The sequence below is a fragment of the Apostichopus japonicus genome, chromosome 15 (genome assembly GCF_037975245.1).
Source record: "Apostichopus japonicus isolate 1M-3 chromosome 15, ASM3797524v1, whole genome shotgun sequence".
In the NCBI taxonomy this organism is placed as follows: domain Eukaryota; kingdom Metazoa; phylum Echinodermata; class Holothuroidea; order Aspidochirotida; family Stichopodidae; genus Apostichopus; species Apostichopus japonicus.
In genome coordinates, this window is record NC_092575.1 from 24,561,198 (window position 1) to 24,588,775 (window position 27,578).

The following is a 27,578-nucleotide window of genomic DNA, read 5'->3' on the forward strand; positions in this document are numbered from 1 at the left end:
CTCTAAAAATATTACAATATTACAAAAATGGCACCACGTCATGTTACCTGTATTACCCATAATGTACATCAGGGGACGAGGAGAGCATTGTCCGACCCCGAGGAAAAGTTGGACAACTATTTCACCGTGACGTCATTTATAAATGTCGTATGGTTCATTTATGAGCGTGTTTTTCTCTGGTGGGGAAAACCTTAAACTGATCCAGCCTTCTCCTTACATCGGGCCTCTTACTGACCCGGGAACCGTAGTGCCCCTCCTGACCCACAGCCTCGTTTGGCACGCTCATGTAACCAGTGTAATGCTCAGTGCAAACACTGTGATGTTTACTCCCCCACCCCGTGACCCGACCCACCACGCACCCACACGCACAAAAGATTAATTAACATGTCATTGGAACGTGTTTATAACAATGACAAACTTCCACTAGAGCGATATGTAAAACATCCTTGTACAGCCAGGTGGGACAATTTTCTAACGCTATTATAATACCATGCTACATACATTCCTCTCATCGAATGCTTCAAAGCACTCGTATTATCCTTTTGTTAGTATGAACAGTTCCAAACACGTTGTTCTATAATAGACACATGATTTTCATACGGCTCGTACGGACAACACAAGTGCTGTGAAGCATGACATGAAAACTTCCAACATCATGCGAGCTACCAAGATTTAGCTTCAAAAATGGTAGATTCGAAAAGATAGAAATAGAGGGCGGTCTATAAAGGAACTCTATATGTGAAGGGGGCGCAGTTCTAAAATGATACCAAGCTAAGGTTAGGTAGAAGATGAAAGGGCATAAGTAGACTGGAGACAGATAAGGAGGAGCGAAGTAAATTGTCTCAACTGGGATTCGTAATTAATCTAACCATAAAACTGTTGTAGGTCCATAATTACGTCATATTTTATCTATTTGATATTATTTCAACAAGGTAACAATACATCATTGTTTTCGAATCTGTTTTACATAGGCACGGTAGCTTATTTTGAAATGCAACAACTGCCTTCTTTTTATTTTTTCTTAGTAACTAGTTTGACAACATATATTCTTTAGATAGCACATTTAATCAGGTTGTCACAAATCTAATATCCCCAAATGATGTTACAAAAATGTATACGAAACTTTGCATAGTTGTTCATGTGTGTGTTGAGCTTTTTCTCTTTTTCACTTGTGGTTTGAAATCTGAAGTTTTAAACTTCCATTTTCCTTACCCTTGACGATAAAGTAAAAAAAAAATATATAAAAAAAAAGAAACGTATAACATCATGTAGAACTTGACAAATAGTTGCATAAAATATATCAGAACAGCCTCATTTAATAGAAATAATTCCAAACAATTGTGTTACTTTTCAAAACGTTGCAAAACGTTTCAATTGTACAAATGGGCTTGAAAAAAAAGGGTATCAATTCGGAGTACAATGATTGTATATCATTTACGGGTAACTTATGTAAAATTATCACGTGACTATCAATATAGTGTAAGCGGAAGATCACCAGAAGTGGCGGACTAACGCAAAACACTGAACAGGTTAAAAGAGACATAAGTAAAAAGTAGCCTGCGTTGTTAAAAACAAGTACCATATTTCCAGTTATTTTAATATTAAAATTTTACATTGCTGGTACCTCAGGCCCAGGCAAATTAACACTTACGTCCCGTTATATATATACATGGTCTGCAAAAGAAAAAACACTATACAGTGATGGGTAAATTGCGTATTCAAAAATCAAAAATTCTTCAAAATCATTGCTAGAATCACTCCGAAACAATTCCATCATTTTCTTCACCAGTTTTAGGTTCAACAAGGCTGTAATCATTGTTACTGGAGCTAACCGGGATATCGTGCATATCGACAGACTGATCCGGACCACAGGCCGACTTGTTACGGCTGTCAACTTGGTATGAAGTAGTGTTGGTTCGCTTAACAGTGCTCGTTATGCTTTTCTGCATTTCAGGATTTTGCGCAAAGAGCATATAAAACATACAGAACCCTTGCAGAGAAAGGCAAACGCAAAAGAGCAATTGGAAAGCAAGGCTGAGAGGGTTTTGAAAAGTGGCCAGAAATCCGAAGGTCCACGCCATACCGAGGAGAACCCAGAAGAGGAAAGTACTCTTGATTCGAATGATAATCTCTTTCTTCTTTTCTGCTTTGTCCGATTGTCTGATCTTACGACAGCTGACGCGATATGTCGCTAAGACGAATATCACCAAGTTATAGACAGATAGTAATAAGATTTCTAGCAGAAATCCGAAATAGAGAACTGGTCCGGGATGTAGAAAGCAACTGGGAAAAGGAAGCAAATAAAGAATGTCATTTCAAGTGATGAAAGAACATTAACGCGTTGCGTGTATATGATCACATGATGTTAAAGCCGTAACGTATACTTCAACAAGTTTATAACGACAGGCTGGGGTTGGACGGTACAATGCACATATTGCACAACTTGTATACCCGTAAAGACGTATGGTTCACACAGCTGCGCGCGTGTGTGTGTGGGGGGGGGGGGGGGGGGGTTCTAGCTCACCCACGACTGAGTTAGGTAGGGGAATCAACATTTACAGAGGGTTCAGAGACGACTGAAATCTTTTCTCAAGTTAAAGCAGCATTTTGCGTCCTTTTCTATGGTTTTTGTCAACCTCACTGATTCCACGATGCCATAACGACATACATAACTAGCTTATCTATTCAAATGTAACTTGAAATGGTGGCATAAAATGCACCATTCTGATTGTTAGTTCGCTCCATAAATCGTTGATTCACCTTGTCGTGTGAAGGTGAGACATTTAACGTGGTAGCCTTAAGTAAGTCACTTTTAGAAACCAAAGCCCTGAAAATATAAGAAACTCTTTTTTAAAAATAATACTTACTAATCTGTTGTTTCCTCGTAATCATGACCATGATCCAAGAAAAATATGAGTATTGCTCCAATTGCTGGTAATCCTAAATACAAAATAAAACAATAAAAAATAAATTAAAAAAATAACTATTTCTTGATGATGATTATTTCTACTGTTAATAAAGTTTCTGATGGGTAGAGAGTTGTGTGAGTCACATATGTATCTCCCATTGTTATGTTGTGTTATACATTAAAACCCTTTAATAGAATGAATAGACTGCACCATATTACCACCAGCAAAATTCCACCTTCACACACACAGACGCACCCATGCAGCATAGAGTTCAGCGCCGGGCGAGGTGCTATTACACAAAAGAGTACTTTCGCATATTGGATAATGTAAACAGTCAAATGGTGACGCAAATGGCTTCCATGGGACACTCTTAGAACTACCGGTTCAAATAAATGATCCGATTTCCGTGTCATTTTAATTTGAACCGTTTCTGATCACTCTGAACCGTTTACGCAATCACTTCGAACCTATTTTGCATGCATGGTGGGAAAGTCTTCAAACGCTTTTGAACCAGTTCCCTGATCAACAGCAATGCAGAATTCCCATTGGTCGAGAGCAACCTATTGGTCACGTGCCTTCTGACGCTGAACCCATGACTCGAGTGAACGATGGAATTTGTTGAAGAAAAGCATGTAGAATGGGGTCTTGGAACGTTTGTCGCATTCTTCAAAGGTAAAATGTTAATGAAAAGTTACCCGAGCAGCATTTTTCTGACTCCAGTTGCTCTATTAATTTAAACTTTTTTTCCAAAAATGCAATTTTCTGTACGTAATACTGTAGATTGTCGAATGGAGCCGTTGTGATGTAGGCTCGCCTTTTCTACGGTTACGTATATCGTGACCCATTAGGTATACGTGCAGTATTCTAGGCCTTACTTAGGCAATCACGTTACTTACACCCACAGGCACTCGTAACGTTAAATATGTGTGTAGGCCGAGTATTATAAATGTTGCGTATATAAGCGCTGGTAGACTTAGCACTATTTTTCATTCACATGAAACAACTGTGAAAATACCATACATAGCTCTCGCTAAGCCCAATGGACAGTCAGCAACCCAGCTAAACAAAACTAATAGTGATAATTATAGATTCAGTGTCACCTCTATTATTTGTCACTTAATTTAAAATTCAATATATCAGCAAAACCGCATTGTCACAAAACAAAATTAGCAACAACATCCTTAGCCCATGCATGTTGGGTGTACTGCTCACTTGTATGAACATTCAGTAGGGCTTGGGCGTCATATTGTCACCGTACATACTCTGAGCAGAAGTAGGCAGCATGCAATATTTCAATGTGAATCTGTCGGTAGATTTTTAGTTACTTCAACTTGGCTGTAGGTGTCCTGCCTCTGGTATACATACAAGCTCATTGTCATGCCCATGCATCATTGCGTTTTATGAGATAGTGTTTCGCGAATCTATATATCTACCAAACACATCCATAGTGCATGAATTCGTGTTGTGCTCCTACCACTTCGTTGATTCGGGTTGACTTTGCAGTTTTAAGCACTAGCAGTACTGTACCCAGCATACTAACGTTTAAGCACTACTGCAATGTTAGCGAGTAGTTTGCTGTGTCGGTGAGTTAATTGTGCTCTTGGGTATTACTTTGCTTCGCAGAAGCACTGTTAAGGTCATTGATGTGATTCTGTGAACGCACAGTATAGCCTACACTCTGAGTCTGTGACCTACTGTATGTAGTATTATGCTTTTTATTTTCCTTTGTACCAGTATCCTTTTTCCTTTGATTTATCTTTGTCAGTATCAGGCATTCATCAATGGTCCAGATAAAAAAATGAAGAGCAAATGTGGGCTTCCTTATCCTGGGTCCCCCTTTGGCTAGGGTTCTGGATATGGTGAACCTACACTTCTATGTGGCCTGAAGCAACCAGCCAAAATACAACAGACCATTATTCTTTGGTATGAAATATGTTAAGTTAGCTGTAGTATATGTTGAACAGAAAGTTATATATCCAAGTTGCCCCCTTAGGTTTACTGTATTTATACTTCTTTTTACAGGATATTCGAGGAATACTTCAAAAGCTTCAAAAAAGAACAATAATTGAGGAAATGGAAGCAGGATTACTAAGCTACCACTCCAGGAAAAAGGTGGTGAATGCCCTAGTGTCTCACCTTATCACAACGTATGGAAAATAGTAAGTGTAGTATTGCCTTCTCATTACAATAAGGGTAAGCCCAGATGCTTCTCGGTGCATTCAATGAATGTCGCAGTGGCATGGTCCCATTACAAACCATTTTGGACACCACTTTGTCGATGTTATGAATATGTTATGTTCATGATTTTGAACTCCTTGATGTTAAGAGCCTGTTTGGAAAAGTACCAAGGAAAGCGCTTACTTTCTTGCAGACTAATGCACTAAACAAGAGGACACTATTAATGAAACAGTAGGGAAACTCATTGATTGCTTCAATTGTCTGGTTTATCTTTTTACTTTTACAGTCCGAAGTCTGACGTAAAATTGGCCATGGCCAAAGCCATAGTAAGAGATTTCAAGCAACTAGATAATGAAGATCGTGACGGCTACGTAAGTTTAACTTTATATTTAATGTAAGTCCTGCTGCAATTTAAATATTATACTGCCTCATATTCTTTGAACACTTCTTAACTTCCTATGAAGAAATGATGGCACAGCATCAGGGTCCTAGATAAGAGCTCTGTAATTGCTTTACTTCTTGGCAGTGTAGAATTTTATGAACCAATGAAAGTTTTATCATGATATGATGTATTTTATCCTTGTGTGTACTATTTACTTCTACAGATGATTTTAGTGAAGACCTTTCATCCATGGTGACATGGTTAAAGTGCCATATTGCCCCTGCAGACCAGGTTCTAGAGTTCATGGCAAAGACTGCAAAGGCCAGAGCTGCTGACATCAGGGACAATAAACAGAAGAAATTCTCAGATATCTTAAAAGAATATCCAAGACTTATAGATACTGATGGAATGGTACGTAAATGGTACGTAATCTACAAACAACACAGAGATGCACTTTAAGTACATGTGGTGACAACAAAAACAAATACTAATCTTAAATTGAAGTAAGTGAACACCACACGCCACCACATTGATTCTAGACTGCAGCTAGCAAGCTCTTTGTAATTTATTCAGCTATGAAATCACAAGACAGCTACTGGACCAATGGAGCCTGTTGCATTTCACTTTGGTTGGGTCCAGTATGTAACGCTGTTTGTTAAAGAAGTATCAAAGGGTGGGTAAGTGTACGCACAGTTTGGCAGAACCTCTAGAATAGTGTTCAAAATATCAGGAGTAGTCCTGTGTTGAAATATCACTCATTCAGAGATTAATTGTCATGAATTCCCAGTCATTCTATGTAATGTGTTTATGTCATGGTTATTAACCATCATGTCAAAGATAAGAAAAAAAGCAGTAATTAAAGAATGTCATGCCATTGCAGTCCACATCAAAATAATTTGAAAGCAAGTCTTGAGCATAGATTGTGATCTCCACCTGGAATACAGGGCCTTACTGTTAGTGTACTTCTATTGACATTCTGACATTTGTTATCGTAGGTAGAACAAGACTTCAAGATTTTGTTTCCTGAGGCATGTGATGCCCTATTCATGAAGTCGCCGAGCCTGGAAGAGAAGGTATTGGCCTATGCAAACAAGCAGGTTGATTGGAAAGATATATTACATTTTCATGGAAACCTTTCCACTAGTGAGTGATTTTCTATTTTTTGTTAATCAATTGTTTTCATTTTGCATTTCTGGCGAAGAAGGGCTTGGGTTTCTGCTAAAAAGGTAGTCCATTTCTAATACTTTTTTAACAAAAAAATACTTAATGTGACACTTCCTATTTCTTTTTAGTAACAATATTGAACTGTCTTGAAACAGGAATAAGAGCATTCCTTATTCCATTTACAGTTTGCTTAGGTGGTGCCATTTCTCATAGTGGAATGTCTCAGTCAGAAAAAAAATGCATATACAGTTACTGCATATTGTAAATCCTTACCTAATTTATTTAAATGGTGAACATGCTGTATGTCTGTTTTTCATTTAATTGGACAATACATTGCGTCCATTCTAATACCAAAAAATATGCTGATGTATGCATAGCATAAACAATTGATAGGCCTTCCCAATCAATGTTGGAGAAGACATGCTTCATTTCACTAGATCAAGCATATCAATAATCAAACGTGGTGTGCCACAATGTTCTTTCCTGAACCTAGAAATAGGTAGATAGTGAAACAGAACAAGGTTATATTGAAGTGATATGAATTTATTACTTTGAGAGGCATTATTTTTAAAAATCACATATCAACATGGCGTCACTTGTAAGATAAGGACACCCCCCCCCCAAAAAAAAACGGGATAATCAAATTCATGATGGGCGATGCTACACACTGTGGGTAACACCATCAGTCTACTCAACTCAATGTCTACTCAAAGGAAAACGCTTTAAAAATCTGAGACCAATGTTTTTCACTCTGAACTTTATTACTTTTTTTCAGATGAGAAAAGGAGTAATATTGCCATCCAGGTGCTTCCTTTGCTCTTTCCTCCTGGTATGTCAAGGACAGTTGGTAAGAAAGGCCCAAACAAGCATGCCACCATTCCTGAAGCTTTGTGCCGTTTCATTCAGTTTGAGGAGGTAAGAGTAACACAGTGAAAGAGAACAAGAACACACAATCAAATATATATATGTATATATATATATATATATATATATATATATATATATATATATATATATATATATATATATATATATATATATATATATATATATATATCAAACAAGGCCCTGTTTCCACTTAAGAATGATACCCTGAGTTTGGAATCAAACTTCCTACCTTGTTGAATCTGTGATCATTTATATTGATACACATAAGTTTACATGACAGCAGATGCAAAACAGCTACTTCTATTGGCCCGCAAAATAAATGTTTATGTATTACTTAATACTTGTTAATACAAAATATATTTGATATGAATATATATTTAATATATTTATATATATATATATATATATATATATGTATTTATATTTATATAAATATTTATATTTATATATATATACATACAAATATATAAATACATGCTCTGTTCAAGGGTACCAAAATGGGGTAAAATACCCATTCCAAGTGCAATTGATTCAACCAAAATGCTGTCTTTAAAACTTTGTTGTTTACCAAACATTAGATTAGAAAAAAAGGTAGTCATAGGATACTTTTTAAACCTGGTCATACAAAAGGGTTAAAACTAGCTAGGCTAGCTTAAACTCTTTTTAGGGTATAGTGCAATTTTCATAATTCCAGTTAAAAGATATGCAAGTTTGAGTCGCTCTCAAAAGCCCACCAAAGTCTGATCTCGTTGGTGGTATTGGGGTGGGGCATATAATTGTCAAGCTCTTAATTTTAATGGAAAGTTTAATCTGAATACTGTTTCCCCTTATTCTCTTCTTTAGATTGGCACAAACATACCAGACTTTCTGGAAAACATGCAGCAGTTGCAGCCGTTTATGTTGGCCTTAGGGGAAAGGGAATGCGCAGAACAAGTCTTTGTTGTCGTGGCAGGGAAGAACATTTCATGTGGCAACAGCCTTCTGAAGGCCTTAGATATATGTCTTAAAGTTATATACGTTTGGACATGGACTACCCATGGGAGTATCAAAACACCTGGGATTTTATTCAAAAATGTATTTATGGACTGGGTGAGGGAAAGGGTAAGAGCACCTCTGCCCCAAGTGTTACCCTGCTGAAGAACTTTTTGGCCAAGGTGTAATATTCTTTATGGTAGATATTCATTCATTTACTTCAGTTGTTTTCTATCGATGTCGATGAGTTATTAAGGTTAAATGGTCATACTGAAAACCTTGTAATAAGGCTAACACAACTGCAGCAACTTACGTTTTCTCGTTTCTTGTGCAAGGTTGTCTAAATTATTTATAGTAAATGTCAACATTTGTGGCTTACCAACATAAGCCTAACCTTCAAAAACTTTAACCAATCTAATAGGACTATCAGTTCCTTTGTGGCAAGAAATCACAAATCATTTTAGGCTATCTGGTCTACCTTTGCTTGTTAAATGAGACACTTATTCTTTTAATTGGTTTATTTTGTCCACTGAGCATTACACTTCCTTGCAACGATTATAAAGTTTCAAGAGTTTTTAGAAGGGAGTCAGATCATCCTCTGTGGTGAGCCTGTAACATTTGCAATGTCTTATCAGTTATGGTATTTACCTTTTGTTATGCATTTCATAATTGTCATAGCTTCTTGCTGGAAACACACCTTGGTTTACTTTGGCTGCTGAATAGCATCTTGCAGTTTAGAAGTCCTCTTACTGAAAAAATCCTTTTAACTAGTTCTTGGAAATTTGTTTTCTCTTTTTCTTCTCTATTTTTGTTATCTGAAGTAACTGTTTAACTATTTATTCGTATGGTTTCGTATTATAAAATTTTAATCTCATCTTTAGAAGTGTTTAAATCCTTGCAATAGGCTGAAGTAATATATACAAAGATCTCTGTACATGAAACCTGTGTGTTTACAGCATAATTAAAAAAAGTAAATATCACTTCAACTTCAATCATCTCCTTCTGTTGAGGAGATTATTGTTTTTGCTTAACATGGAAGTCAAAGGTCAGCAAAGGTCAAGGCATAATAACACACATAATGACACCATGTTAACACTATCTCTAGAAGTCAAAGGAAAATTGAAGTTAAATAGCAGTTTAGTCAGACATTTCAGTACCTAGCAATTTCTTTTAAATAGCATAACACTTCAAACTTCCATATAATGCTTGATATCCTAACATACACTTCATCGAATTTAAGGCTATGCCTACAGTTTGGAACTCCAAAATTGTATTTTCCAAGAAACATCAGTTCTTGAGGTATAATTTGTGGCCAAAACTGAACTGGTTGGAGAGTTGGTATATTTTTTGTGAAGGTATGTATGTTCAGGAAACGATATTTGGGGATCCCTTTGTGTGTAGATGATTTGTTGTTACTATAATTATTAATTGGTTTTATATCCTGTAGTTATGTACTTTGCGTAATAAGTTATATATTGTAAAAATAAAATTATGAAGACTTTATCCTGACCCTCATTTGAATCATTGTGTTATCTTTGGATTATCAATTTGAACCAAGATAGAATCAGTGTGAACCAGAATTACATCAATGTGAACCGGAATGTAGTCATCCTATCAATAAACAGTTTGAACCGGAATCGGATCATTTTATTTGAACCAAGTCTTCGGATCATTTTGAACCGGCTTGGTTGGGTGCCCGATTGATCCAGTGTTTGGTTCATATTTGATCCGTTTCTGATCATATCTGAACCGGGAATTTTAAGAGTGGATAGCAGAAATTTACATTCAATATAGAATTTCTTTGCAACACAAACAGAAACGCAGCCATCAGAATGTGTTATTGAAATGAAAAACAGACTGTGTAAAGACACCCACACACACATAAAGTTTAATTGTTTGTCTTCACATTATGTTGCATGCTCCAACGTTTAACGAGGTCTTCCAAATATAGGCTTTTAGCGTATGTCATATCGTAAGCCTAAATTTGGTACATTATTAGATAATAAGCAATATTAATGCTGTAGAGAAATATTGGCGTCATGGATGATATATATATCAGAACGAACGGTTGACATAAACTTGACTTTATGGAATGGTTGTAGAAGACACAGAAAAGAACACAACTAAATGGGTATTGAAGACATATGTATAGGGTACCTACCCCAGGCTAGAAATACCGCTACTGTCACCAAGTGATGAATACTGCTTTTATTATACTTCCAAATAAGCATATAGATGTAGAACGCCTCCACCGACATCCACGCCACGGACGAGAGACAGAAGAAGTAAATCAATGACGTCATAGCCTTACACACCCCCGGTATCTCGGTTCTATCGACACCCAACAAGAACGACAGGTAGAGTCCCAATAGGGCGAGACAAAGATTAAAGTGGACGTGTGTCTGTTGCTTTATTCGAATGGATCTGTACATGAAGAAAATGAAACATTACCTCGGTTAACCGGTATATTAGAGATACCGTAATAGAGTGAGTGTGAAACTCAAACGAGAGTTTACTAGTTGAGAATAAAAACGACTGGAAGGGTTAAAGGGTCCGTTATCTCACTTAGAGGATGTAAGTTGGAAATTATCGCCTCCGTGCATTTATGCTAGATAGTCAAATACTGGTCACCCGTACTCAATATTTAAAAAGCATTTTACTGCCATCCTCAAAGCATAGTACATAATGAGAGATATTTAGTTGTCTATTTTAGCATTCCCTCTGTGTATGGGAATAGCATGAAGGTTTGAGGGCTTGCTGAAATTGAGGCCAAAATTGAGGATCTTTTAAGCAGACATCCAGTGCGCTCTGTCGTCAATTTCCAGCAATTTAATCTTTACTTATTGACTTTAAAACAAAATTGTAATTAATATTTTATTTTTGTTATGTCATGGTCACCAAATAAACGTCAATGGGGTAGGTAGGGAGGGGTGGGAGGGGTGGGGTGTGAGGGGGGGGAGTAACTTTAGAATTGCATTTGCACAATACTATTGAAAGTTCATTGGTGATTCCAGAAATGTTATAATCCTGTGTCACACGAGTAAGACTGCCGGGTTCATAGTAGTATTATTTATGTTTAGTTCTATCAACGCTATCCAACATGTTAGAGTGATAAGGAAACTGAATTTTTCATGAGAATATGCCATCACATGCGTCCTCTCTTTTCTTAATTTAGTACAAATTAAAAAACATTTTGTTAGTCGTAACAATTCCTCCAAATGAGTCATCAGTATCTGTCACGATAGACCTGTGTCGCGTAGGCTTGGAAGTCGATGGCGCTATGTAGATTTTCCTCAGAATACATGTTCTTAGTGACTGCTTCATTTGTCCGCTTATAATTACTAATATAAAATGAAATTCCGCTACCTACAAAGAGATAAACTAGGATGATGTCCAAATGTAGCATACTACCTAGAAATTCCCCCATTGACTTACAGAAGTATACATCGTCAAAGTGATGTGGTCTCTGAGAGCCTGAAGGTTTCTTCAAGTTGAAAACAAGACTCTCTTTACTACCTTGTAAACAATTTTCGTACACTGCTCTTGGAAGGCCTATAAAGTGGTCTAAATTTGCCCTCAGTTAAGTCAATTCTCGCACCACACTTACTTCCATGTGTGTATACTCTGGCATTCAAGCCACGAGGAAAGATAAATATTCTGTTTCATTAAATATCAAAGGACAAAATGTTCTTTTGTCGCTATTCAGCAGTTTTTCTGAGGGAGACACTCCGGCGCATTGATATCGGTTCTATATAAGAAGCATACCACCATTATAGACTAAAGAAAGTGGCGCGCATTACCAAGTGTATGGGATATTCAAGCGGTGCCTTTAAACGAATGCGGGAGTCGAAGTTTCAAAATAAGAATTTGGCAGAAATGTTATCAGTGTCTTCAAATCATACCACTGTTTTGGGTTGGGTTGTGTTGCAGTTCATAATTATCGAAAAAAAAGTACAAAGCTCAAGTAGGGGCAAAAATGCTTATCTTATTGCTTTAAAGTTTAAAGGATATATTTAAAGAGTGGTAACCTTCAAGGGATAAAAATGTAAAAATGAGATAAGAGTATAGGCTGGTATTTCTTACCTGATAACCAACATCGTTACCAAGGAGAATGATAAAGCAATGATTGAAATAATGCATCCTATTATAGAGATGATACTAAGAGCCACATGGAATGGAGTGTCAGCAATATCGCCGGAAATACGCTGTAAATTAAAAAGATAAATATTAAACATTGTAAGACGACTGGTGGATTTTCATTTCTGCAGCTTAAACTTACCAGCCTTTTCTGAGTTCATTCCCTTTTTTCTAAAGCAGTTAGTATCGATTCATATAACAAGCGTTAATGATACAGAGAGAAATCTGTTAAGAAACTGTTTGTCTGTTAGTTACATCCTGTGGTCATTTTTCCATCCTCACCCCACCCACTTCGTTGACTTCCCATTTTGGTGGGTATCTGGAGACAACCTTTAGAACTATACCGAACAACACTTAAGATATTGATAAATATAAATGAATAAAATCTTCTGCTTTTAATACTAGTCTTCATCTTATTGGTGGTTATATTAATCGGTTCTTAACACAGGTCCCCCTAGGGCCCGAACCCGGGCCAAGTTACGTTATTGACTGTGGTGCAAAGTCATTTTGGGAGCGCGCATGTGAGATTCATTAACCTTAACAGTTAAAGCGTATAGGCCAGAATTGTAGTGATTCGATATTCCAAACACACATACTCTGACATCGTTGCGTGTATTCGCACCAGCCCATGCAATGATGGAGTTTTAGACCTACTGCGTATCGCGTACTAAGGCTTTTTAGGAGACAGATTAATTTCACGTACTCATACTCGATCTTAGCGACATTTGTACTCATACGCATATCAATGGGAATCGTGCTGCTTGTACTCAGGCTGTAGTATACTAATACACTAAACATCTTGTGCATACACACTAATTTACGTGACAAAGTATAAGTTTAGGCTATTTGTAACTCTACGCGGTTATACGCTTGTGTCATGCTTATAACTTATACATTTGTGGAAATGCTTGTTTTAAAGTAAATCCAGCTTGCATTTGTTTTTGACGAAGAGCTTTCGGTGCAGCACAACCTGACTCTTTAAAGGTTTGCTGTATTGGCCCTTAAATATGCCAGGTATTCAAATATGATCACATTTGGTCCAAATTCTTAACCTGTTTTTATTACCACCTTGGAAGAAATGTACCTCACTGGGGCATTCAATCATCTTCTGTGCTCATTTAGAATGTCTGGGAACAATTGTAAAAACAAAGACCCCCATGAAAGTGCTTTTTGAAAACTTGTAGCAATTATAGCGTGCTATAATTTCGGGCCTATTCATACTACCTTTAATCAACTTGGCAAATCAAGAGATGTTGAAATAATTGAAAAACCGGTTTTGACAATCAATGGCGCTAGTACAAAAGTGAAGTAAATGAGAAATTTGTATTTGCGAAAAAGCAATTTTCTCCTTATTTCACTCAAAGCATTAACTGTATTATAATACTTACAACAAGCACAGCGAAGCTAGTCAGATGATTACAAGCACACACTATCTCCGTGTCATTTGAAACCATACGACAACCTTCCTCTGACCATTTTCCTTCACCGTTAGTTAGGTTGTAATCCCAGAAGACACAAACAAACTCTATCGTGACGTCAGTTTCGTTATTCTCTTCATCAATAATCTACAAGAGACAGATATTAAGTTAAGAGTAACATCTCCGCGTTCCAAAAAACGAAAGTGTAACAGCTAAAACTCGTACAAGTAAGTGGTTTACTGTTGTTACAACATTTATAGTTTTAATAGGGTAACTGTAAGCAGCGTCTTTGGTATGTCGTGTAGCTCAACAACAAAGGAAGATGAAAAATCAAAACAAAAGCAAAACACAATTGAATGCTATAGCTTTGCCTAGTAATGACTTTGTCGCAATTCCGGTTTTAAAGATATTCACCAATAAACATATACTATATATTATCGGTTCGTCTGCAGGCGTAAAATGTTTGTCATGATTCTGTTATTATTTACTACATAATAATATTAAAACCTGATGGCAGAGTTAGGCACCGGTTAGGTTGTGTTTATAATGGAAAGAATAATTAGGTGAGAATTGTTGAGCCTTAAATGTAAATATGTGACATTTTTCAAACATTACAAGTGTTATACAAGTACCCACTTGGACTGATTGGTAGTCTGGTTTTTGATAGTCTATTACATATTTAAATTTAGTTAGTGACCAAAATTAATCTTTAAGTAATCAGTCTTGCCAAAATTGTATATGCTAGAAAATTAAATAATGGTCACCTATGTTGAATTTTCGACAGGGATTCCAACTGCCACTCTGAAAGTGGTTATCCATTCTGAGACATTTAGATATCTATAGTTAAATGCTCCTGAATGCTTGGAACTCGGAACAACCACACGTGCACATGCATGCGCAGTGTATGATGCATATGATGCAAACTTTAAACTTTGTTCTTACGGGTTTCGAGAATCTGGTCATGACAGATGAGTTCTCCGGCAGGTTAACTATGGTAACGTTTTCGACTTCTATCGTAGCAGAGATCACGTGACCATCTACATATTCAGCAAGTACAGATGAACCTTCCTGATTGACTGACGAGCCTTCCAAGTCAGATTGGAAAAGAACAGCATCGCGGTAGGTAATAAAACTAACTGGTATAGAAGTTAGATTTGGATTCACTGGAGAGAGAAAAAAATAAAGAAACAACAGAAATGGGTGAAAACAAAGAGGAATCAAATGAAATACCTTCAAAATATTATAATTATTAAGTATATGGTGCCTCTCCATATCGAACTACCCCCCCCCCCCCCTCTGCAGTCTCTCGCTCTCAACCCTAAACAAGTGGTTACTTAAATGTAACACTGTGTAGATTGGTATGCCTCTCTACACAAATGCAAAAACGAGTAACTAAACGGTGACACAAATACACTTTTAAAAGGTCACAAAATGATAGAAATCTTTCATGGTTCTACGAGGTAAAACAACACATGCGCGATAGAAACCTGTTATACCTATATCCATACGACCCCAAAATAGTAAATATTGACATGGCGTGTTTAGCACAGTTATTATAATATCAAGCGGGTGGGCAGCTGTGACAGGCACCTCGCTTAAGTCAACTTCTATAACAATTAACTATACAGGGTAACAATATGGCAGACGTGTGAGATATGGGTATAGCCTCACACATAAAGTATTCGCCAGGATTTCCCCGCTGATATAATCAAAGAAGGACAATTTGAGTATTTTTTTTTTGTATACTGCCTTTCATTGCCCCGCTTCAAATCACTCGTTATTGACAGGGCCAGCAGTATGAATACCATGTCTCTATCAGATAAAGTTTAGGAACTGTATCAGTATAAGAGTGCATTGAAGCATGACATGAGTGGAGAGTTGACAGTGGTTTGATCATTATAGGAAGTTGTCACAACTGGCTACGACTAGGACCGAATATATTAGTGCCGATGAGCTGGTATAGCTTAAGCTATAAGAGACTTTATTTCCTCAAACTACCCACAACCACACAACCACACACCGTGCTTATGAACACAATGCAGCGGTTAGTCGGTTAGTCTCATATGTTTTCTCCCTATTACTGTTACATTATCTTTAGGCCTTACCTGTACCAATTATATCCAAAACTGAGGGCGGTAGAGTAATAGATGATTTCCGTGATTCTATGACGTCATCATCTGAGTCCATAAAGGGGTCCTCAAAAACAAAAGGATCTTCGAGAGACGTCTTTGGCAACTGGAGAGTGCTAACTCCCAGGTTTGTTACCAGTTCAGTGTAATTATCATTAAGATCATGTACAAACCGTACTTGGCTTTCCAGAAGTGGTACAACCTCATCTATGTCCGAACTATCACCTAGCAACGTCTCATTAATTGACATCATATTATTAACCACGCCTACCACAGAGTCTGTGACCTTCAAGAGAAGACGAGAAAGAATTGAACTTACTACGGAGGGCGTAGGAAGCGGGGGGGCTGGGGGGCGCCAGCCCAACCAGTGAAAAATATGGGGGCGGAAGTATCATTCCGCCCCCCCCCCCGGCTTCGCAAGTCAGAAAACCCCTTTTTCATTTCCAAATGAGAAAAAAAAAACTCATTTGAGTACCAAATTGCATCTAAGGCCAGGTGAAAATGCAAACTTATTTACAAAATGGAGTGGGTGTTGAATGTGCTATATTGCACCAAATTGCATATGAGGCTACCTGGAATGTAAAAAAATCCAAAGGGGAGGGGGACACCCCCTCCCCTTAGACCCCTGCCCCAGGCCGGCCATCAGTCTTCAGCCCCCCCCCCCACTCAAAAGTACCTTCCTACGCCATTGTAAACAAGTGACTGAATGCGTAATAGATGACGAAATATATTGAGATATGTCTGACCAATTTTCCTTCTAGTATTGTTTGGGCAAATTTATAACCCTCACGTGCTTAACTACTCACCTCCGTTGATGGACTACCAACTTCGACTATTAGGGCGAGTGATGTAATGATGTTTTCAAGTCCGGATTCGGTGATGAGATCTGTTTGACTTGAAGCTAGCAGCAGCAATTCACCGACCTCTTCAACGTTGTCTTCGGTGACGTTCGTCTTCGGAAAAAGAACCACAATCATTGTTTTGGTCAATTGTATAATAGAAATTTTACTTCGAATTGCACATAATTACTCAAGTTATATCAAACCCACATTTGTTGTTTTATATTCAGAAGGTCTGTGAATTTTGTCTATTCATTACCTGTTTCAAAATCTTCATCAACAAGTCCTGCAAAGTAGCCTAAGCTGTAGAAGACTACAATGAAAGTGTGGTAGGCCAGGCGTGTTGTTGACGTTCGCAATTTGTTAAACATCTGTTGTGACATCAAGCAGAATTAAAATCTCAAATAAAGATACTTTTTTCGACTCACATTTGCAATTTCTTCCAGTTGGTTTTCTAAAGCACTGTCATCGTAGCACACCGTAACAACAGGCTCCGCCCACTCATCATCACAATATCGTCTGGCCAATGGTTCCTCTGGTTTTGATAATAATGATAAACAAAACCGTATCGTAGTCAACGCTTTGCAGACACAAATTTCAAAGAGCCTCAGAAACATTGAAAACTAAAGGTAGCAATGAGGGATAAACTAACACTTTCCTTTTCCATGTTTTGAGATGACAAATTCAGAAGATGGACTGACTTAGGGGAAGGTATGAGAGGGCTGGAAGGGGGAGGGTTGTGGTGTCGGAGATAAAGTTTAAAGTTGATCAACTTTTCCGGTCTGAACTTTTCTTTCTTTATGAAAGTATTAACTTCTCGGTATGACTTATTAAGTTTACAGAGGATATGTAGGTAACTGATAAACAATGGTTGCTGTCAAACTTACTGAGGAATAAAGAAGCGATTGTAGGCTACACTTGTATTGAGTCCGTATACGTGTACTCGTTTTTTCATCGTTGTCTCTAGTGGTACATGGCCTTGTGAATTTGTAATCATACTCGTCGCATTTGAAAATCTATAATAGATACTAGAGTCCTCGCGCATGCTGTTTTACTCGAACTCGTGCTGTTGTATACTCGAACTCACGTTGTGTACTCGAACTCGCGTTGTTGTACTCCAACTCATGTGGTTGTACTCAAAGTCATGTTGTTGTTTCGTACTCATGTTGTTGCACTCTTACTCATGTTGTTGTACTCGAACTCATGTTATGTACTCGAACTCGTGTTGTTGTATCCAACTCATGTGGTTGTTGTTCTCATACTCATGTTGTTGTACTCGAACTCATGCTGTGTACTCTAACACGTGTTGTTCTACTCGTACTAATGTTGTGTACTCGTTATCATGTTGTTAATTCGTAATAATGTTGTTTTTATCGTACTAATGTTGCTCTACTCGAACAACAAGCCTGACATACATGTCTCAATTCAGTGTAATACTAAATTGTGTAATACTAATATGCTATATATATTGTTTGGGCCAAGTGAGTATAATTGTTCGTATGACTTTAAGACATTAGATATAAACATGACTAACTAAACTTACTGGCTGACCCAGGCGGGCATAGTTCCTCGGAATACATTGACTCTCCCGTCTTTCCTCGCGGAAATGTTAATATAATTCCTCTTATTTCGACAACATCTTCAGGACAAGGAAGTTTGGCTGTGGATATAAAAAACCCAAAGTTTTCGGAAAGTGGAATATTTTCTAATGGTAATTTTTATCCCATTGATTTTTAACACTATAGGTTGAGTATAGGAATATCAACTATCACACGTTTATATACAATTCTATAGTTAATCATATTACTCGTTACAGCATGGTTTTAAAGGTGACACATCGATCGTGTCGCTTTAAGACGCCACAACAGTGCATGCTGCATTTCCGCATCTGCCAAATGAAGTATACAGTATAGTTGTGTTATATGTTTGTAATGAAACGCTTCTAATTGTGTCAAACAGTATGCTGAATACAATTACTGATGTCAAATTATACCTGTTCTGGTTTTGACCCCAGATATTGTATATATATATATATATATATTGTATATTTATATATATATATATATATTCCATACTGAATATAATAAACGTTTGCTCGAACGATCTTGTCAGATAACCCTTTGCTGTAACAGCTTTTCAGTCGCTAAGTAACAACTCCAAAGTCACGACACAGCCGTATCTTTGAGTAAACAAGTATAGGTGTCTAGCTACGTGCTAATATGTATATTGAGAAAAGAACAGCAACGTACACGGTTACCTATACTACGTCGTGTGTTAACAGAGTAGTGAACGTTTGTTTGAAGCAACTATAGAACTCTAGTAGTTCAACCATGACCAGCGGGTGTGAAAATGCAGACGAATAAGATTGACTAGGACTTGTGAACAATAAGGAAATGTAAGGCATTTCACCTTAGCTGCAAATTAAACTCTGGCATAAATTTATAAGGTACCGAGTAATGGTGGTATCATATTGACATTACTAAAAACATCAATTTAATTGCTGTATGAAAATAATATCTAAATCAGAAGCAAATTAAAAAAATCAGAGACGAAAACAAAAGGAAGAAAAAACTAAATTTGTAGATTAAACATCGAAACAAATCGAGAAAGGCAATTTTGGGAATTTTATTTGGGAATTTAGTGTCTCTTCTCGGCCACCGTACTATAAAACTGTGTAATTACATGACAAATGGCATCGGACTATGGAATCCTGGTGTTTATGATTAATTCACGACTGAGTAAAGATTGATTTTCATAAGTAACATCTTCTATATATATATATATATATATATATATATATATATATATATATATATATATATATGTGTGTGTGTGTGTGTGTATATATATATATATATATATGTGTGTATATATATATATATATATGTGTGTGTGTATATATATATATATATATGTATATATATATATATATATGTGTGTGTGTATATATATATATATATATATATACATATATATATATGTATATATATATATATATATATATATATATATATATGTATATATATATATATAGGGTCATATATTGGTCAGCAAATTCACTTACCTTTACAAACACCTTCGACTTTCTCGTAGTCTTCTCCGCAGTCGCAAAGAACGTCAACGCCGCCATCACTCATGCAGACCTCTGTTGTTTTATTGCATTTGTCGTTAAGACCACATATTCTTACTGTTCAGAAAAAGAATGTCAGAAAAAACTTAAACAAATCTATGCTCATACATATTGGGCGTTTGGTATTAGCAAACGTGTCTACTCTGTTATACATAGGTACACTCAAGCGAAGGCTGGAACACAAAATAATAGTTCCCGCGTCACTACATATATCAGGTTGACCCCAATGGCAACCCCAGCTTATATATCAAGGGAGAGAGTTCTTCGACAACTACATACGGGAAAAATACTTTATCTTATTTTACAAAAGACGTTGTTTGCTTCGATATGGTTTTTGTTTTGGTCGGGCCCATCGCGCCCCGTTTCAAATTGTTCTTTTATTTCCTGTAAGTATTCTTAAAAATTGAGAAGACATTCTTTAATCGCTTATTTACTCTGACCGCTTAAATTACTTTAGAGGCCCGCTTTTGTAGAGCTGTTACACCCCCTGCCCCCCCCCCCCCCCAACCGCCTCATCATGCTTGGTTAAGTAAGACTTAAGTTGGTTAAGTAAGGCAAGTAAGACTTACCACAAGAGTAGGTAACCTCTAAGTACTTGAAGTAGCCTCTGCACGGATCACCAAAAACATCATTACTCGCATGCACAGAGCAACTAGTTAGGTTTTCACACATTTCCGTAACGTTTGATAGTGAATGTACTGCTTTACAACCACCCGCCGGTGGATTCTGATTTGAACAAAAGAAAAACATAGATGAACATAGATGAACACGATGTAGACATGATTAGCTGCTCTTTATCCAGGCTCTATCTTTATTTGATGTATTTCATAAGGGCTCTATCGTTATTTGATGCATTTCATAAGGGCTCTATCGTTATTTGATGTATTTCATAAGGGCTCTATCGTTATTTGATGTATTTCATAAGGGCTCTATCTTTATTTGATGTATATTATAAGGGCTCTATCGTTAGTTTACGTATTTCGTCAGATTAAATTTAACTTCTCTGTCATATTTGTATTTCATAAAAGTTTACAAATTGTCAAATCAATTTCCTTAGATATGACTTTATGTCTGTTCAAAGTATCTCTTTCGAGATCCGGCTTTAGGAATCACAAATGATTTTCGAGTTGGATAGCATCATGTTTGATCTCTAGAGTAGGGCAAAATATGTCACCAAAAACAGAACTAGTATTGTTCGATATAGGTGACAAACGCCTACAGTGGAATTACGATCTTCCTTACCGGTTTCGAACCTCTGGACATACAATCAGCGTCCATAGCCTAGTGGTTAGGGTGTCCGCGTACAGAGCGGGAGGCCCGTGGTTCGAATCCCGGTGGAGGCTGAAAGTTTTTCACTGTTCTTGATTTTCCAACTCATTACGATTTTCATTTATATATATATATATATATATATATATACATATATATATACAGGGTTATAGCCACGCCGGCCGGCGGCGGCCGGTGGTAACCGCCACTCACGCCTGCCGGCCGGCCGGCCGGCAAAGTGAATAAACAGTCCACTGGCCGGCACAAAAAAATAGTAAAATGCTTGTGAAATACAACAAAAGTAACAAATTTATCTTTCCCTTGCCGTAAAACATGATAATAACGTCACCTTTACAAAAAGGGGAAACCCTCTGGCTTCGGGGGGCTTCGCCCCCTCGACCCCCTCCTAGGCGTTGCCCCTGTACCCCCCGGCCGTGAGATGCGAGAGCTTCGCTCGCTACGCTCGCTATATATATATATATATATATATATATATATATATATATAAATATATATATATATAGGTCAAAATCCAAACGGTCAATGAGATGAAATCCTGCTGACTTGATATATAGTCCATGCCAACAGCTGTCATAATTATGGTGGGTATAGCAAATATATTAATAACTTCGATCTACGCTCTATAGCGAAATTGGTTAGTGAAGAATATAATGTGTAAAGCATTTATGACGCACTATATTTCGGTATGTTTACTTACTTGATCCGTACAGTTTGTGTCTGACATTCGGCCATAAAGAGCATCATGAATATGTATGACTTCTCCAGAATCGCAAGTCACGGTTAGAATTTTATGTTCACATACTCTTACTGTTTCTGTAAAGAGACAAAATAATCAGTATCAAGGGCGTAGGAACCGGGGGCTGGGGACGCCACCCCCAGTGAAAAATATGGAGGGGCGGAAGTATCATTCCGCCCCCCGCTTCGCAAGTCAGAAAACCCCTTTTTCATTTTCAAATGAGAAAAAAATCTCATTTCGAGCACCAAATTGCATCTACGGCCAGGTGAAAATGCAAAATTATATACAAAATGGAGTGGGTGGGTTGAAGTGTGCTATATTGCACCAAATTGCATCTGAGGCCACCTGGAAATGCAAAAATATCCAAATGGGAGGGGGACACCCCCTCCCATTTGACTCATCCCCAGGCAGGCCATCAGTCTTCAGCCCCCCCCCCCCACTCAAAAGTACATTCCTGCGCCACTGATCAGTAACATAAACTTGGTGGTTATTTTATTGAGGTTCAATAGCACAAAGACGAAATACATGTACCCATTCCATTACTAAAGCCCTCTGGTTTCGCGGTGCATGACAGGTACTACAACCAGTGGCGGAGCTAGGGGTATTGGTCAGGGGGGGGGCGAGAATGGTCTGTAGGGGCGCTTTCGACACTATCTAAGCGGAGCGCCACCACAGGTTGGCGCGGAACATACAGATTTTTTTTTTTTTTTTGAGTAAAGATACTCCTCAGATCGCCTGAAATGACCCTTTCCGGGCCTTGCTAATTTGCAGATAAACGAAAAATTAGTAGGTGTCATCGCCATTTTGTCAGAAAATTACACCAACAAAATGTGACAAATGTCAATAGGTATTTGAGAGCGCAATAAAAAAGTCAATAATTGCGAATAAGTAAAAAGTGGTAAAAAGCTGAAAAGGGCGCCAGCAGTACATTTGAGTCCGTCTGGGGGGGGGGGTGGGGCATCCACCCTCTGACTGTATGGACGCTCGCCACTGACTACAACAACACACACGTAGTCTGACCAACTGTTGCAAATGACCTGTATTTAACTCCTGACCTTTGACATTTTGTTATTAATTGAATACGATACAAATTGTAGTCTTATTTATCTACAGGGGTGATGAGAATATGGCGGGACATTCTTACATTTGGGCAAGAGTGTAATGCGAAAACAAAACAAACAAACAACAACAGTTATTGTTTACTAGCTTTGCCCTTTATAACCTTTGACCCCATGATGTGCCTATGATGAAGAAAATAAAAGTATTGCAAAAGATTTAAAGTTAATAACGTCAGGAAACCATATATGTTCGCGCTTGAGTTGGACACATCCAACCATCTTCTTTGGCTTGTATGACAAAAATCTTTGCGAAGATAACCTCTTCCAAACGGCTGAGAAAAATCTTCTTCCGCTCAAGGGCTATATTCTATAGTTCATAAGTCTTATCTGAGAGCTCTCATGTTGTAAGTATATGATATCATAGCGGCACTGGGATCTTAAACTGTTTAACTTTATCTTCGGGTTTTCTGTTAATTTTTTTTCAAGATTGATGTTGACCGTGTTGACATTGAAACCAATGCTGCTACCATTAGAACATATGAAGAGGTCAAATATTTTAGACTAAGCATATGAAAAACCTATCTCCACTACATAAAATAAACACTGTAAATGAATAAAGATGAAAAAAACTACGTAAATGAAACTGAAGCAAATGAGGCTCGATGACGTCATACCTGACTTGATCAAGTCTGCAGCCATTTGTGTGGGGAGACATTAAATTTGTGATATCTCCCACATAGAATGAGACATTTCTTTGGTGTCTGGTGACGTTGTTTATCACTGGTATCTCTATCACATTTTGGTTTGTGTCGCCTTCAAATATGTGATATCTTTCGAATAGAATTAACTGTTTTGTGAAGATTTCATGATATTTATCTCTATAGCATAGACCAATAATGAAGGTTGAGTGTGTGTCTCCTTGAAAGTGATTTCATATGCGAGAAAGAAAATCAGTGATTCTGCATTTGAAGCAAAACATCGACACGGCCACATGGTCACAGCTTCGATGTAAAGGAACGGATGGGTCCTATGACGTCATGGGATCACTTTGACTTTCCGTGCCATAGCACAACATATATAGTGTGCTGATTTTAAATACAATATAGCATGTAATTTGGAATTCCGAAGTCCACCTCAGCTATTATTAAATTACTATTGAAAAATACATAAATATAGGGGCGGAGGAGAGAGGAACAATTTGACATGCACAGTCACAAAGGTTGTTAAGCAAACAGACATACATACAGATACACAGACAGATAGACAGTTGACTTACTATTTACTTGGCCATAGCACAGTGTAACTGTCAAAAAAGGAAATAAAGAAATTTAATTTAATTCTAAGAATGTTATAATTTTTTGTTGTATTTAAATAAACAATCAAATAAGATATGATATGGGACAAGAGACAAGAGATATATTTCGGTCCGTTTAAGCTTCTATATACAAAATGAAATGTGGTTTTTTCAGGTAAAATCGGGAATAAGTAAATCCTTTTTGGGTATATGCACAAATGAAGGCTCACGTTTCCAATACCCTCTTCAAAGCCACATAACTGTAGTTTCGCCAAAAGATGTTATATATGAAACATCTCCAAATGAACTAAGTGGCTCGGTATAGAATCATGGACTACAAGTTCAAGGGATATAACAGAGGCAACAAATTTATTTCATAAATTTTGTTCTATGCTTCTCTTTAAAATGTATGTACGCGAATTTTCTTCTTCAAAATGATTATTCATAAACATATGAATACACTATACAGTCATTGGGTGGCAGTTTCGGTGGTGTAGTTGGAGGGGTGGTTGTGGGGGACTGGGTATTGCTATCTTCACATCACATCCCCTATACAGTAAAGTTGAAACCCTGCCCAATTCAAACGATAAAGTGACAACATCAATATAAAGTTTGCTCTCAGTGTTCAACTATACTAACATCACACCTGTTTGCTTCAAAATTCAACTTATAATACCAGCTGTGACAATTGCAAGGAATTACATGAAAGTGTTACCAGAATTGCTCAGTATATGTTCTTCGTTCTTCTAGGCTATCCTTTCAATGATCAACAAGGAAGGAATTAGGTTCAGTATTTCGGTCTACTACGTCTGGCATAACATTTTTCTAATATTATTGGTATTTCTCTCTTTTGGCTGTATTATCATAATATTTCTAATTTCATATGAATCATTATGGTGACCTGGTTAGGAGGGAAGTATAGGGGTGGTTATTGTAAGCAATAGCTTCCTACATAAAATAAACGAATTCACTTTTTTTTTCTTCTTTTTTTTTTACTTTCGCTAAAGATGCTACATGCATACATGACTTAACATACTGTATAGCCTATACCAAACAGTGTAAGCATACTATTAGTATGATATATTCCCAAAATAAAACTTTAGTAAAACTAAAAGCTTAGCTCATGAAAGCAGAAACGGATGTAAACCGATCGCCATAATATTAAGAGAAACACACCTGTTACAGCGGCCAACACAAGTCTCCAAAGAATCATTCTTCCTTGCTTCATAATTTCTCAAGTATATGTCAAATATTAGTCACCGTTAATTTCAATTTCTTCTTTAGGATTAGTCCCAGTTTCTTAGTTTCTTAAAAGTCCCAATAAAAAAGCGGCAAAAACATGGAAAGATATAACTTGAATTTATTTCGTAAATCCCCGTGGTTTATGCTATAACGTCAGTTACGAAGTGCTAATCACCACCACTATATAAAACTATATGAACACCCCGCACTAGTATCCACTTTATAACCTGACGTCCGTGCAGCGAAACAACCCACAATTAATGTAAACATAGGTCGTTTGCATAGAATCATTTCCTCTTCACACCTTTCTACTGCTTGAATGTAGTCATTAGTTAGATAAGAGATTCGTGATTTCCCTTTGTAAGTCACCTAGTATTTCAGTTTCTATTGCGTCTCATTGTAACACGTTAGAATAAGGTGTGTCAAAGTTGTCCTCGATTCCTGGCTTGAATCAATATTCAAGTGAAATGTTATGTGCATGCATGCTACACCTTTTTTTTTTTTTTTCACTCTCAGCCCTGCACGCCTTTCGGACTTGGGCCGGACTCCAAGAGACCCACAGCCACATATTCTGAGAGAGAGAGAGGGGTGGAGGTGGAGGGGGGGTGGCAGTGGCGGAGCTAAGTGTTTTTGGTTAGGGGGGACCAGAATGGTCTGTAGGGGCGCTTTCGACACTATCAGAGCCTTATATACAGAGAGTTGCGACAACTCGGGTCCGGAAATTTTCGATCACGTGACCTCATGGCACCATTTTGGGGCCAACTAATTCTGGCCGTAAGATCGACAACAACGTACGTTCTAGCAGTCAACATCTGCGCTGCCATCACAGAATGCCTGGCTGTTCAGCGTGGGGCTGTTCGAATCGTCCCGAAAATGGGTCAAAGCTATTCAGATTCCCAACAAACCCAGGAAAACATGGGAGGCGAAAGTAAACAGGCTTCACTGGAAGGCGAACTCCAATCACAAACTTTGCGATGTGAGTACTTCACCTAGGCCTAGGCCTAGGCCTAGTACAATGAACTAAGATTCGTAACACTAGGCCTAGCCTAGTCCATAACCAGGACTGTGGGTTACACCACACAGTCCTTACAGCTATGTATGGTGCACTGTGCAGTGTACATACACACATAGTTAACAACACAGAAAACAGAGCATAAATTTCAGGCATGAAAATGGTCTATTTTTAACAAGTTCTGATCAAGAAAGTTGCGATGTTGGGATGAGATCTGTTATAAGGTGCATAAAAATATCTCTGCAAAGTTTAGTGAGTATATTCCTTAAATTGAAGGCTCCAGTGTGGCAAGACAAATCGGGGATCTACGAATTACAGTGTGCAATACAAAGCACCAAGGGCTAGCCTAGCCCCCTAATGAAAAACTGTTTGGCTCCATTGAGTCATGAGCTTGTTTTGATTATTATTTATGAAAATTTGGGTGGCGATCTGGCAGACCATTGAAATGATTAATCATTCTGCTTTGCACTTGATGATTTGAATTGAACTGGTCCATAACTCCACTATCTTCTATGAAATAATATTGAAAAATTAGGTTACTAAAATATCACTGTAGGCTAGGTAAAAATATTTCCTATAACATTGTGTCCTGTTAGAGGATAGCAGGTAAAACTAACAGAGTCAACTGAAAACCATAGGCCTAATTAGGCTCAGGAATCATGTTTGTCCATGTCATACATAGGTATGGTATACAGATCCTAATTCATATTCTTACAACCGGGCAGTTGCAAGCAAAAGAGGACATAACCCAGGAAATTCAATTTGACTGAGCCTAGGCCTAGCATTTTACCGTGGTTGGC

At 37.5% G+C, this 27,578-nt stretch overlaps 3 protein-coding genes across 7 annotated transcripts in view; 1 reads left to right on the top strand and 2 right to left on the bottom strand.

The window, feature by feature from the left end:
- On the bottom strand, positions 1 to 25,992 carry LOC139980710 (adhesion G-protein coupled receptor G2-like). Its single transcript, XM_071992570.1, has 15 exons — positions 25,701 to 25,992; positions 24,507 to 24,533; positions 22,134 to 22,249; positions 20,716 to 20,872; positions 20,081 to 20,203; positions 18,560 to 18,676; positions 17,445 to 17,551; positions 16,984 to 17,130; positions 16,154 to 16,463; positions 14,991 to 15,211; positions 14,019 to 14,195; positions 12,577 to 12,698; positions 10,655 to 10,917; positions 2,868 to 2,940; positions 1 to 2,283 (listed from the first exon to the last, which is right to left on the bottom strand). Exons 1-15 carry the CDS (start codon positions 25,750 to 25,752, stop codon positions 1,755 to 1,757), a joined length of 2,541 nt encoding a protein of 846 aa, XP_071848671.1. The 5' UTR covers positions 25,753 to 25,992; the 3' UTR covers positions 1 to 1,754.
- Positions 1 to 27,578, bottom strand: part of LOC139980709 (adhesion G-protein coupled receptor G2-like) — a 102,684-nt gene that overhangs the window by 51,234 nt on the left and 23,872 nt on the right. The window lies entirely within an intron of this gene.
- On the top strand, positions 3,298 to 9,957 carry LOC139980717 (uncharacterized). 4 transcript variants are annotated; one of them, XM_071992584.1, is made up of 7 exons: positions 3,302 to 3,581; positions 4,932 to 5,068; positions 5,374 to 5,458; positions 5,693 to 5,880; positions 6,465 to 6,612; positions 7,409 to 7,548; positions 8,365 to 9,956. In XM_071992584.1, the coding sequence occupies exons 4-7, from the start codon at positions 5,719 to 5,721 to the stop codon at positions 8,656 to 8,658; spliced, it is 744 nt and encodes a 247-aa protein (XP_071848685.1). In that variant the 5' UTR covers positions 3,302 to 3,581; positions 4,932 to 5,068; positions 5,374 to 5,458; positions 5,693 to 5,718; the 3' UTR covers positions 8,659 to 9,956. The 4 variants fall into 4 exon arrangements, 3 of the variants coding, with proteins under 3 accessions (XP_071848682.1, XP_071848685.1, XP_071848684.1); XM_071992581.1 differs by lacking the exon at positions 5,374 to 5,458 and having other exon boundaries at positions 3,298 to 3,581; positions 8,365 to 9,957; XM_071992583.1 differs by lacking the exons at positions 3,302 to 3,581; positions 5,374 to 5,458 and adding an exon at positions 4,244 to 4,492 and having other exon boundaries at positions 8,365 to 9,957.

Bases quoted from the DNA above. Each gene is read 5' to 3' on its own strand.
- LOC139980710 (XM_071992570.1), bottom strand. From the start codon at position 25,752: ATGAAGCAAGGAAGAATGATTCTTTGGAGACTTGTGTTGGCCGCTGTA. The intron at 15,212-16,153 runs GTAAGGCCTAAA...TTCTCTCTCCAG, and splicing joins TTTGGATATAATTGGTACAG to TGAATCCAAATCTAACTTCT. The intron at 12,699-14,018 runs GTAAGTATTATA...TTTAATTTACAG, and splicing joins CTAGCTTCGCTGTGCTTGTT to CGTATTTCCGGCGATATTGC.
- LOC139980717 (XM_071992581.1), top strand. The intron at 6,613-7,408 runs GTGAGTGATTTT...ACTTTTTTTCAG, and splicing joins TCATGGAAACCTTTCCACTA to ATGAGAAAAGGAGTAATATT. The intron at 7,549-8,364 runs GTAAGAGTAACA...TCTCTTCTTTAG, and splicing joins GTTTCATTCAGTTTGAGGAG to ATTGGCACAAACATACCAGA.